This window comes from Watersipora subatra, chromosome 2 (genome assembly GCF_963576615.1).
Source record: "Watersipora subatra chromosome 2, tzWatSuba1.1, whole genome shotgun sequence".
Classification (NCBI taxonomy): Eukaryota; Metazoa; Bryozoa; class Gymnolaemata; order Cheilostomatida; family Watersiporidae; genus Watersipora; species Watersipora subatra.
The window spans coordinates 33,863,203-33,876,592 of NC_088709.1; the positions used below are offsets into that span (position 1 = coordinate 33,863,203).

Genomic DNA, 13,390 nt, shown 5'->3' on the forward strand with positions numbered 1-13,390 from the left:
GGTCGTTTTTGCGGAGTTGTCCTCCGTCGAGCAGGCGAGCAAAACGAGTCGTTTTGCTAGCTTGATCGACGGGGAGACAACTCCGCAAAACAACATTTTGTCAAGACAGGCTAACAAAGCTACTAAACAAGAGCTAAAAGGTTTGTTTTATTTTTACTTCTATTGTTATCCAATTATTTACGAACGTTGATGTCATTCGTTGGTTATTATTCTTCGTGAGAAGTTATTTACTACGTATGTTATACGATACACGATTTGTATATCAATTTCTTATTATCGCATACGATTGTGTGGATTCATCTTTCCGTATGTTAAACCCATTATCTTGTAGATTTCACGGTGTTTCATTCAAAGCTATATGTGTTGAAGTTGGAAATATATATAAATATAGAAACATTATAACTTTCTCTGAACAAACATCCATCTGTGAAATTTCACGCTCCAGTCAGTAGCTTGCAGTATTAGCAGATCAGTTAAAACTGCTGCAATATGAAATTCTACTGTGTGTAAAAGAATAATGTAATCGGATTTTTGTGAATATAAGCAGGTAATAAATGCCAAGGTAATAAGGGAAAGCAATGCGTGAAAAATGTACTAATGCAAGATTTCTAATCTGGGCATCAATAAAGTTGGTGTCTTGTTAGTGTTCACCACTAATTCACAAAAACATAGTTGGGAGAAGTATAGGTATAACAGGACTTAGTGCTTGAATTAACGCTGCTCTCAGAATTGTCGCCTCAAAGCCCGGAATTGTCGCCTTTCCGTATGCTGTGTGGCTTTTTTGTCTTAAGTTGTCGCCATTTGAGTCGAACGAGTCGCCTTAGCAACTGTCGCCTAACCGTCCATAAACCATTAGTAGATGCTTCTATAGAGATTACAATTGAGTTTCACGCTTTCGGGCTTTGAGTATTACAGGTGGCCTATGTTTCGATTTGAGTTTGCTAAGGTAAACTTATAAACCATAAATCGCAATATGAAAAGGCACAACTAACACCTTTTTAAGAAGTTTGCGCTAAAACGACAGGTACTTATTTGGCTTTTGCATGCAATCGCTAAATTCTATAATCAATACTTTGTGCATTTGCATCCTTGATGATCGTTTGGCTGCTTGCTAGTGAAAAATGGTCTGTTGTTTTGGGTTTAAAAAATAGGTAGTATATATATTTTGTGTGAACTCAATACCTTGCGCCAACCGATTTTGCAGTTGCAATATTTTATGATAGATTACAAAGTGTTGCACACCTAGCTAGGAGCACTGGTAAAAGTGGGCACATACACTTATAAATACAGTTCTCATAATTTTAGCTATAATAATAAGAAACGTGTCTCAGATAAATGCCAGTAAAAACAATTTTTTGGTAAATTTCCAAAAGCTCAGTTCAAATTTAGCATTTATTCAGACCAGTATAGGCAATCTCAGCCTGTCTTGTGTAGAAATATAACGCACTTCTGCTATGTGACTGTTTTGCGTGTTTCTTTGAGTTTTCTGATAGTTTTTGGTAAAAGATTGTTGTTATAAAGATTGCTGTTTGTTTGCAGTAAGGTGAGCTGGGCCAGACACAGAGCCCAAGGTTTGGATGAAGCTGTCTGGTCGGTTTATAGTTTCATTGTATTACTGTGTTACAGCAGGATGGGTCTCTTCCCTGCTCAGAATTCTCATTAGCAGATGTAGTCACTGTTGCTGTCTTCTTTGTTTTAGCAGGATAAGTTAAAGTTTTTCTATGGCATCGGTGATTCATCTAGTGCCTTTTATTCCTGTTATAAACTTTATCGCTTGAGTTTTGATCCTGCTCCACACTGGCTATTTCACCATTGGAATTGTTACTTGGATTCTAGACTGCAGATGCATACTCAAGATGAGGCAGACAAGAGATTTATATGCTAGTTTTAAATGCAATAAAGCTGTTGTTGAATTTATCATAAAATGTGTGCATAGATGCGATGAGACATAAGTTCGGTTTCTAAAAATATTCCCAGTTTAAGAAAACAAAGTGTTTGTACCTTGAATATTATTTTGAATTCATTGTCAAAAGCTTCAGGGCTATAGATTCCAATGTATTTTACAACATATAAATCTTTTACAGCATATCTATCGACAAACACTTGGCATGGCTAATGTCTAGATTTGCGAGACTCCAATCTATGCTTGCTTTGTTTCTTCTTTTTTTCTTTTTTGAGTTGATGGTCACTGCCAAGAGTTGGGGCAGTCGCTCGTCTCTCTTTCGGTTTACTTGTTTTCTTCTGCAGACTCCCAGGTCGCTTACTACTTTCAGTTTTCTTGAGAGTTGTTTCTGTTTGAAGTTGTGTTGTTGCTGTTTCATCATTTTCAGTTTCTTAAACAGAAAATTATCATGTTTAATGTTAGTTTGTTAATTTAGATTTTGACATCAATTGTAAGTATTAATTGTTTAAGTTAAAATCTATCAATAAGTTTATATGGATTTTCACTACGTAATATTATCATAGTGACAAAGCTAGTCTATTCTGGTGTGATATGAATGAACATTGGTCTTCTGGCTCGTGAGATTACTGCACTCTATTAGAGGTGTTGGGATACTGGCAAGTATACATGTTTTACCCACTCAGCGGAAATTTTTGTTTCAATCGGAAGTACTTTCTTCTTGAAACAATTTATAGTCACTTGGTATGCATTTGCATAAGCAGTAATGAAATTCAAGGACAAATATGAAATCTTGTTATAGTTATTTAGTCAATCATCTACTTGACTGACTTGAAGATTCAATGCTCCGAGTAGTGTATTATTACTGTCATTTTTTAGTTGCCCTAGTTTTTGAAAAAATAACAAAACTAAGGGTGTGTTGTTATTTCACTTAATGGGTTAGATATCAAACGTATGACAAAGGAATTTCAATCCATTGCGTGTTGTTTGTTATTTAGTACAAGTATATTGCAAAAGCTTGAGAGCTAGCAATGTTTACCCTTGGTGAATATTTCGTTTTGTTTTTATCAAACAATTTCTTAGTTTTAGCTGCATTAAAGATATACAAATAGCTCAATTTTTCAATTTCTTAGGGAAATTCTGCACTCAGCACTATAGACAACTCTATAATTGGTTTTGACATAAATTTAAGCTATTGCTGTATAAAGTTTTTAAACTTTTGTCTCAGACATAGGCAAGTTCATGGAGCCATTGCATTACATTCAATTTTTAAAAGGAGTAATAGCAGCAACAAAATCTATTAATTTTGTATATGGTATGGGCAATTGGGTTTTTGGTCAGGAGTAATTTCCTTGTGCAGCAACGCCTAATCTTTTAGCACACGAGCAGTAGGGCGGGTGACAATAGAAAATACTGTCATTATAGTTTTAGTCAACTCAACTACCTACTCAATTAACTAAAAACATTAATATTATGACCAACCTATGTCTTTGCATCATTTTCTTTTTTTTAGACTTTCTTAGAACTTTGTCTGAGATGACAAATATTACCATCAATTCAAGCCATGTTATATTGTTATTGTGAAAATGTTAAGGTTAGACAACCGAAAAATAGTTTTTTAATAGAATTTTGATTTCTTTTAGTCTCTATCCTGTTTAAATGTACAGATCACATGCAGAATCTTTACTTGTTGCTGCACTAAAATGATGGTTGGGACCAATTCAATTTTTGTACTTTCAATGAAGTATGAGTGAATATTAGGCAAACAAAAATTCGAAATTTCAATTTTTTTATGAAAAATTTATTGCTGTGTAAATTTTGTAGAATTTTTGTCACGCCTTTTTCCCCATATAATCAGAATAATACTGCTCAATTTGGCTAGAATCTGACTTCAACTGTACATCTTCTCCTGCTTGTTTGTTGTTATTGAGATTTGCTAGCAACAGCTCGAATGACATATGCAGATGGTGTACTTGCACAGTCTCAAGAGGTACTTTTTAATTAAGCTCACTTTGAAAATGTGTTAAATATGAAAGCAATGAATTTCTCTATAACCAGCAGAAATACAGTCCAGACAAAATAGCTGGACCACACAACTAGCAATGCGTATGGATTTTTAGTCTTGACTTAAATAACTTACAGGTTTTTGCAGATAGATTCCAAAAAACTCTATTCTGATTCCTTATACTGTTACCGATCTAATGAGTTTACTTAAATTATTATTGAGTGATTTAAGCATATCTACAAATATCACCAATTGTCACATTTTTTTACTGAAAACAAACTTCTCCAATCTGAACTCCTTAATTTTTTTTTAGAGATTTGATCAACTGTTTGTAATATAGTGGCCCTGAAAACGGGTGTTGTGGTCAGGAAATTAGTTTCAGTATTTGATGGGCTAATCCTCTAAACGATTTGTGGCCTCTTAAAACTTGAGCTGCAATTAAAATTGCTCACTAAATGGAGAAGAGACTAATATTTTCCTTATATTCTAAGCATATTCTTGATATGTAAATATACATAATATCTGGATATGTAAGTTGAAATAACAACAAATAGGTAAGTTGAAATACCAAATTTGGTCTGAATGAGCATAAACCGTTGCATTCCAGCTATTTTCTCCGCCACTGTAACAGTAAAACCAATATTTTTAGTACATCGGCCTTGTGATTCAACATGAACTTAAATCTAGCATGTTTTTCAAACTACCTGTTAGTTCGCTGTAGAATATTACATGGCCTAGTTTTTTTCGCTTTGCAATGGAATGATGACACTCTATTTCAATGGACATACCTAAGCTACGACGATGTTGCCGATGTTGCTGTTGTTCCAATCGTTCTTCAAAGCTTTTACTAATCTCAAACTTTGGATATGCACTTTTCATGGTTTGGCTGTGAACTGGACCACTCTCAATACGAGGTTTGAGTGGTATTGATCCTTTCATTTCTAGTAATGACTTGGTAGACTGCTTGTTAATAGATAGCATGGCAAATTGTGGCTCCAGCCACCAAACATAAGATAGAAGCTCTGGAGGAAGATATTCCTTCATGGTAACTTCATCAAATGGATAAAGCTCTCGACCCACTGCCTCCGCAGCTTCTATTGTTTTCTGGGCTTTTTTCATAATGTCTGCAAAGGTCTGTCGTCTACTAGGTTCACTTCGAGGGTTGATGTTACCTTTGACCACCATGTGAAATTCATCACCGTGCTTATATGTAATATCATTGAGGCTCATGAGATTTAGACCTTTTCTGCTCCGATGACGCCAGCTACCATGCTCAACATTGTAAGAATATTGGGGTAATAGTTTCCATCCTTCATTTGCAATTATATTTACAGCAGAGAGTATAAATTCCACTTCCTCATCAGGTATAAAATATGATAGGTTCAACCTGGTAAATCCTGGCTTCATAATACCTAAAGAGTTGGCAATGCGAATTTGCTCATCCATTCGCTGAGATGTTCCGCTGCTAGTGCTCACTAGTGTTCCTCTCCTAGATTCCACATCCAAAAACGCCATAATGCCTATTGTAAAGTAACGATAGATTTGAAAGGCATCTTAGCAATACATTTACATATCAATGCTGATGAGTGACACTTTTGGGTCAGGTGGTGAACTTCTCAGGCGAAAACCATTGCTCCTTAGTACATAACTATATGATTAACTTAGTGAATGGCCACAAATAGTGGCTGAGCAGCAAAGATGCAAAAAATAGTTCAGCCTGCTTCGTATGTCAATGACTCAATTAGATTAAAATGAGTGGGCGCAGGAATAAGATACCATAAAACCTGTGTTTGAACAACACTTCCAGATGAGGGCCACTATTTGACATTCTTGATTGTGACGAACCCATAATAGCAAGTGATCAGTAGAAGAAAAGTTAGACCATAATAATAATGACTCGATTACATCAATAACAATCAATTCATTCGTTGTTTCTGTTCATATCGAAGTCTGTTTTCCAACTCCTTCAAAGTCTTTAAAGATTTTTTGTTAGAACTTTAAATGCAGCACCATAAAAATAGCTAGGGGCAGTAACAGGCTGATACTAATTCCTTTTTTAATATGGAAAAAATGTTTGCATTTACGATGGAATCTCTGCTACGACATAATTTGAGGCTAAAATTTTGAAATGATCTTGATTACATGCAGTTTTCCCTTTAGTTGTGTGTAAAGTATATACGCCTATTCAAAAGTGCATCATGTAAAAGCTTTGCTCTTTTAAAAAATCGTTTGGATGCTGATATCGACTAGCTCAGCTATGCAGAAGAGGAGTTGAGATCAGAAGGGTCGATTACATTACATTAGGTCGATGCTCATAACTCCTCTTCTATTGCACACAAAAAGCCAGTTTTGGCTGCAAACTGTAGCAAACATATTTATGAATACAATGAGCTTTAATTGTTAATTCTTGTTAAATCTATATATATATAAACGTCAGTGTTTGTCTTTGCTGCACCCTATGTTCAGTTATAGCGATTGAAATTTAGCAAAGAAAATCTGTATTGCAGAGGATTTGATCTCCCAACCTACCTTAGACTAAACAACACGCTAACCCATTAAGCTACACAGGATACAATGAATTTATTGGACAGACTGTCATTATGTTGGTTAAAATATGCATAGCGACTCTGTGTTACCGACAACATCATTTGAGCTTGTTCTCAAATCTCATTAGTAAGTTTACCAATACATATACTAGCTTACTCAAATTAGTCAATGGTAACTACATTACCTGCCACTTTATAATACCCGTGCAATCTCAGGCATTCGGCTAGCATAGATACAAATCTCAGTGTTTGTCTTTTGTTATACCTTGTGTCCCATTATAGCAATTAAAATATAGCAATAAAAAATCCACACAGCGCTGGATTTGATCTCAGGACTTCCAGATGTATAGGCAGCAAATTTAGCCATTACGCTACACTGGATACAATGCAATCATTGGGCAAATAGTCATTACATTGGTAAATATGCCTATGCTTGAAGCGCTTGCTTGGGATTAATAACTAGCACTGTACACCGTTACGGGTCGTGATTGTTAAGCTAGCCCAAAACCTCGGGTATTGTTTTTGTACAGATTTTAGCAAAGATTTAGCATCCACTTAAGTTCTCAAATTTATTAGGTAATTATTCTATTATCTGTGCAACGCTGAAAATTTGGCTAGTATAGTTATAAAATGAAAATATGAATGCAAATTTAGGATAGAATAAAATATTTGAAAGCTTCAACAACTTGCAACGCAGGCTATAAGATCATCATCCATTAGTTGCAAGCAATAGGTATCAACAGCAAGAGACATGTATCAGCTTCAAGGAAATTTATTTAGAGATCTACAAGTTGAAGATGAGTTAGCAAATGTCTTGCATCCAAAAAAATTAGTGTTGCTTCGCTCGAAGGAGAGTACAAAATATAGGCGATATTCGATTTGCATGTGAAAGGATTAAATTTATCTTCTCATTATTCTGACAATGTGTTTGAAAAATACTCCGCCATCCTTTATTTCAAAGTCACCTCTAATAAAGCGCCACTCTAAGGGAAGAGTTAAAAAATAATGACAGTGGCGTTCAAATAGAGATTTTACAGTGCCTTTGCATGTTTTATGTCACCTAGTTCTTTGTCAATTTTAACATTTGGGCATTAAATTTGTTTGTCACTAATTATGTTTCAAAAAACCAAGCAGACCTGACATGCATTGTTGTGCAAACAAAGTATGCTTTGTTTCAAATACTGTGCCTTTCAGAGGATGTAAAAACAGCACAATATTTTTGATTGATTCATTTGCTATCTTGTATATCTGATATACAATAAAACCTATATTTGAATGCCATGGCACTCTATTTTTCTACCCTTCTATAATGGCATTTTATTAGTGGTGACGTTCAAATAAAGGGTGGTGTTGTATTTTTCAAATAGCTCGTCAGGATTTTAAGAAGCTAATTTTACCCTTTTACGGCAAAGCAAATGTCACCTATATTTTGCACTCTCCTTCAAGCGGGGCAACATTAACTCTTTTAGGTGCTATAAATCTGTTATAACTTACCTCCAACTTGTCATAGATCTCTAAATAAATATGCATTAGGAAGCTGAAAAATATCTCTATTAGTCGATATTTATTGCTTGCAATTAACCAATGATGATCTTATAGTCTGCATTGCAATTGGTTTGAGCTTTCAATATTTTGTTTAATTCTAAATTTGAAGGCATATCTAAAGATATCTTAATTTATAATTATATTTAGCAGTGTTGCATAAAAGCTCATTGCATTCATTGATAAGTTTGATACGGTTCGCAGCCAGAACTGGTTTTTATGTGCAATAAAAGAAGAGTTATGAGAGTCGAACCTTTGTAAGCCGAGTTTAGATAACCGCTATGGTGCTATCAAGTAGTATATTATAAACCTACAAATTTATGATTTATAATAATATTCTATTAAATGCAACAAACACATATTCGAGAACAAGTGGCATAAACAAATCGTAATTATAATACATGCAGAAACAAAACTGGACATGTTTGAAACAAAAAATATTTGCATCGATTGCTCGACAGGTTGTGTTCTGATCGTTGCCTCCGTGTGGAATCATTTCATCTTTATCCGGCTGTTCAACACTTTCCACATTGTCAACCGACCCAACTCTTTTTTTGCGCTGCTGAAGTAGTCGATATCAGCGTTCAAACAACTTTTCTAGCAGAGTCAAACATTTACGCGTTGCTATTTGGAAAACTTTTTGCGAAAACATTGAGAAACCTTTAGACGCATGCGCACTTAACACAATTTATAGGCTGAAAATAGTGGCACAGAGTCCATCATTATTGTAAACCGTTTTTCACACGCATCAAAGTATCAAGGCTGCGTTAAACAAGGACCTACTGTTATCCTGATACAATTAACGCTCATTTCTATGGCGTTGGTTTTAAAGTTTAAAAGAAAAAACCTTAAGCTTTAGAGTTAGAAAACGGGCTTTGTTATAAACAGCATCCACGAAAAAATTAATTGTTTTTTATTTAACCAAGCCATTATTAATACTTTTTTGTAGACACTTCTATCGATCACTTTCTATAATGGGTTCGTCAAAATCGAAGAATATCAAAGTGGCAGTCAAATAGAAGTGGTGTTCAATTAAAGCACATAAATTACATAATTTTTTTATTGTATATTTCAATACATCAGAGTCTTGGCTTTCGAATGAGCTATTGTTTGCCATGGTGAGACAGACATTGGTTGGTGTTTATAGGATTTCCCTAGAGCTCTGCTGCAGAAATGTTTACTGGCATTGGCTCAGAAATTGTGATGTCACAATTTTCATATGCGATGTTGTGTGCTCTTACCGCCTATTTTATTGCTTACCGCTTATATTTGTCAACTACGATAATGACGCTAGCGTCAGGCGAAGATAGGACAACTCTAGAGAACCAATGAAGATGACAAAGGAATCAATGTCATTAGTTCTCCATGTACAGATTATTTCTATGATAAATAACTCAAATTCCAAGCACCATACTATATTTTCCCGATGATATTATGCACTAGCCCTCTCATTTTATTGTGATGTTGAGGGTCACGACTGAGACTAATTAGGTTCAAGCATTGCGTGATCTCGCGAAAGTGCGATTGACATATAGTCCTAGGGCCACGCAACCGCAGGTCACAATTTAATCGATGTGATTTCATTACCTTTATCAACTACAGTACATTTATTGAAGCATAATTAATTAACCCAGAACATGTGTTTGTATTGGTCGGGCGTTAGCAACTTAGCATGATCCCGGGGCATTGTTGATTATCTAGAATTCTAGTTTATTAGCACTCTCTGGGTTTAACAGCACCGACTGTCACAGAAAAGCGCAGCCTCAATGGCAGCGAAAGGGATCGACTATCTAAGGCTAAATGATAATTGTGACATCACGTTTTGAGAACCTGAACCAAGTGTTTTTTTTGCAAGGCATACTTTTGACATCCTGTTTTTCATAGTTCTATTATTCTTTGTGTATTGAATATAGGCTCATTTGAAAGCCAAGACTCTGATGTATTGAAATATATAATAAAAAAATTATGTAATTTATGTGCTTTAAAGGGTGACGCTCTATTTTTCATCCCTTCTACTATAGTGGCCGTCAAATAAAGGTGGCATTCAAATAGAAGTTTTATCAAGAAGAATAGATAAAAAGAGGCTTGCTGTAGCAAATATCACTCTAGTTTGTTTAATATTCACATGACGGTTTAATGATGTCAGTCATTTACATGAATCACGTTTAACTTTACAACTTGCACGTCGGTAACATTTTTATACAAATGTTATTTGTAACAGCTTTAGTGCTCATTATATTTTTTCAATTCAGTTTTGTAGACATGATGGCATAAGTCGATTAAATATGCCTTCCTTGTTTAGAATAATAATGTTTTATGGTTTTAGTTGTTCTTAAACCTCTATTCTATTTGTGATGTTAAATAATTTATGATATTTATAGCACGTTTTGTTCTTGCAATTCTCACGCACCCTAAAAAGTTTTTACCTTGTGCTACCTCTTCTGCTATTCCAAGAAGATCCTGAGCGTATGGTCCAGCACAAGCACAACCCCCTCTAGCTTGAATTCCAAACAAGTCACTCAGTAGTAGAGATATAAAATTGTGATGTACGAGTTTCTTTGAAATGGGATGTCGCACAGCAAAAGACAGTATAGGCACTCTCGGAGATATCTTACTTCCAAGTAGTATGATATTCGGGTTTCCATGCAGCTGGTTGATACCTTTTCGAGCTAGGTACATTTCTCTTTTTTGGATATTGTCTGGGCCTAGAGATGCCTTCAACTGAAAAACTAGACCAGCGCGTATTGACTCTACGATTCCTGGTGTCCCACCTTCTTCTCTTTCTTCAATATCTTTAGTGTAGGAGTGTTTTGTTTTGCTAACATACAATACTGTTCCACCACCGCTGCCGTGAGGTACCATGTTACTGAACAATCTTTTTTTTGCCACAAGCAGACCGGGCGAACTAGGTCCTCCCACAAATTTATGTGGTGAGCAGAAAATGGCATCCTTATATGCGGAGTTCACAGTTCCTGAATTGGCATGCGGATTCATGTCCATTTTTAGGTAGGGTGCACCTGCAGCATAGTCCCAAAAAGCTACCCCTCCATAGGCATGCATTATCTGTGTGACTTTGATCGTGTCTACGAGCAGTCCTGTTACATTGCTACACGCACTGAATGTGCCAATCTGCAGTATACAAGACACCATGTAAAACTAAAAATCTCCAAGAGTCAAATTTCACGCTACGATATTGCAACGGTCTTACTATGTGGATTGTAGAGTTGAAATCTTAGCAAAAGATTTTTTTATATGCCCTAATCTGTCTCCTAAATATAAAATGTGGGAAACTAGGCAAAGGAAGAACTAGTTCAATTTTTGGTTCTGCATGTGTAACTGTAAAATTCTATTTTTTTGTATACCATTATCAATAAAATGCACTTTGCTTCTTATTAATTTCAATTAAGAAAATACTATATTTTATTACCCGTCATTGGATGCTGCAGCAATATGGTATATTTATCACAATCCGTACTTTTCCCTTGACACAATATGTTTGCTTTAAAACGAATAATTTTTGTTGACCCAATTTGAACAAATAATGGTTCAGTGTTAAATAGTTTGTACCATCACTTATTTTACTTCTTCAATACAGATCATTGAAGTGTTACCTGTCTGAAACAGTTTTAGATTCCATTAGAAAATTACACTTTGCAAGATTAATTAATGAAAATACAAAAATGTGTGTAATTTTTGCAAAGTTATAAAAGTGTACTACTATAGTGCTTTATATTGAGTTAACGTGGTAAAAAGATTAAGGCCTATTTATTCGTTTTATTAAATAGCATTAATTATCCTTCAAACTGAATAACAAACTGTGGCACAGTACTTATTCAGTTTCTTAATTGATTTTATTTACCGTCAGGCAAATGTTCCTAATTGGTTTTAATTATATCCTGGCATACATAGTCATGAAAACTGTGACATACCACTTATTCACTTCCTGGTTTGTTATTGCTTGACAGATATATTCCACTTGGGACATTTATTTGAGCATGGTAGAATCTAACTCGCAACAATATTAGATGAAGATTTATTATAGATTTTCCAGTTGGAATATAGTTTTGAATCAATTTTATATTTTGGACGCACAAGTTGGATTGTATCAGCTTTGCTGCTACAATCCAACTGAGCCAATCAGCCAAGAGCCAATCAGCTTTTGCTGCTTGTGTCAAAAAGTCAGCTCTGATCATGTGTTGTCCTAAAAATTTCCCAAACCAGTTTTTGTAGGGTTTTGGAAATCCAACACAGTTTTGCTATTCAAACTTCACTTGAAAAATGTGAAGATTCTAGCCGTAAATCTGCTCTGACCTTAACAGGGCCAATTTATAATCAAAAATTTCTGACACAACCAATTGATTAATTTTCTCTCTTGATGCTATAAACTGTTCCATGTAATGCAGGCTCTGTTCGAGATGTAACGGCCGGTTGTTTAATAACTTTCAAACGATTACAATTACTTACTAGCATTCTCCAGCTGCCATCAGCAGCATGTCCCTTCAGTTCTTTTTCCAGATGGTCCATGTCTAGTTGTCCTTTTCTGTCCTCACCTATTCTTACCAGCTTTGCCCCTGTCTCCTTCCATGGCAAGATGTTTGAGTGATGTTCATATGGTCCAATAAATACAACTGTTGTTCCAGCTGCCCCTTCCTCATTCATTCCAAGTACTCCAATGAGCTTGTGTATAGCTCCTGTTGCACCATTTCCGACAAAAATCACTGCATCGTCATTGCTAGCATTGACGCAACGCCGTATTATGCTCTTTGCATCTTCTCGAAACTTGCTTGTTTGCATGGAAGCGTAGGAAGTTGATGTATGTGTATTGCCATAATAACCGAGAACATATTTTGAGATATAGTTTTCGATCATGTAGAGACTGCGCCCTGAAGCAGTATAGTCCGCGTATGTCATGCGTTTATCACCAAAGGGGCTCTGCACCATAGCATGGCTTCCAACTAAATTTTCATATACATAACTCATCCCGGCTGTATACTCTGTTTCTGTTCCATGTTTATTTTCTTTCTTATCTTTACTACCGAAATTGAACAAGCTAAGCATGCCTGCATACCTATCTTAGGGAGTTATCTACCTGGTATGAGAGCTATTTTTTTGGCATTTTGTATCTAATTTCTTCCCATAATTATTTAGGTTAAAATATTTATGCAAAATCCAGCTAAGTCGTAGGAATGATTAATTTTCTGTTTTCTATATATTCATATATACATTTATGTTGGTAATCTCTAAGTTTATGGGAATACATTTTTATAGCTGGTATGATCAGTCTTTCGATGTAGGTTTCATCAATCAAAGTGTCTATCAATCGAATAATTGGTTAAACCTACTTGTCTGTTGCGGCAATAGCAACTGCCATTTAATCCATAACAGCAATATTTTGTA

General features: G+C 35.3%; 1 protein-coding gene across 1 annotated transcript; it reads right to left on the reverse strand.

Moving 5' to 3' along the window:
- Positions 1-2,112: 2,112 nt before the first annotated feature.
- LOC137388151 (uncharacterized) lies at positions 2,113-13,059 on the reverse strand. Its single transcript, XM_068074655.1, has 4 exons — positions 12,458-13,059; positions 10,378-11,122; positions 4,694-5,425; positions 2,113-2,333 (listed from the first exon to the last, which is right to left on the reverse strand). The coding sequence occupies exons 1-4, from the start codon at positions 13,049-13,051 to the stop codon at positions 2,113-2,115; spliced, it is 2,292 nt and encodes a 763-aa protein (XP_067930756.1). The 5' UTR covers positions 13,052-13,059.
- Positions 13,060-13,390: the final 331 nt, after the last annotated feature.

Bases quoted from the DNA above. Each gene is read 5' to 3' on its own strand.
- LOC137388151 (XM_068074655.1), bottom strand. From the start codon at position 13,051: ATGCTTAGCTTGTTCAATTTCGGTAGTAAAGATAAGAAAGAAAATAAA. The intron at 11,123-12,457 runs GTAAGTAATTGT...TGTATACTGCAG, and splicing joins ATGGCAGCTGGAGAATGCTA to ATTGGCACATTCAGTGCGTG. The intron at 5,426-10,377 runs GTGCTATAAATA...ACTTTACAATAG, and splicing joins GAGAATTGCAAGAACAAAAC to GCATTATGGCGTTTTTGGAT.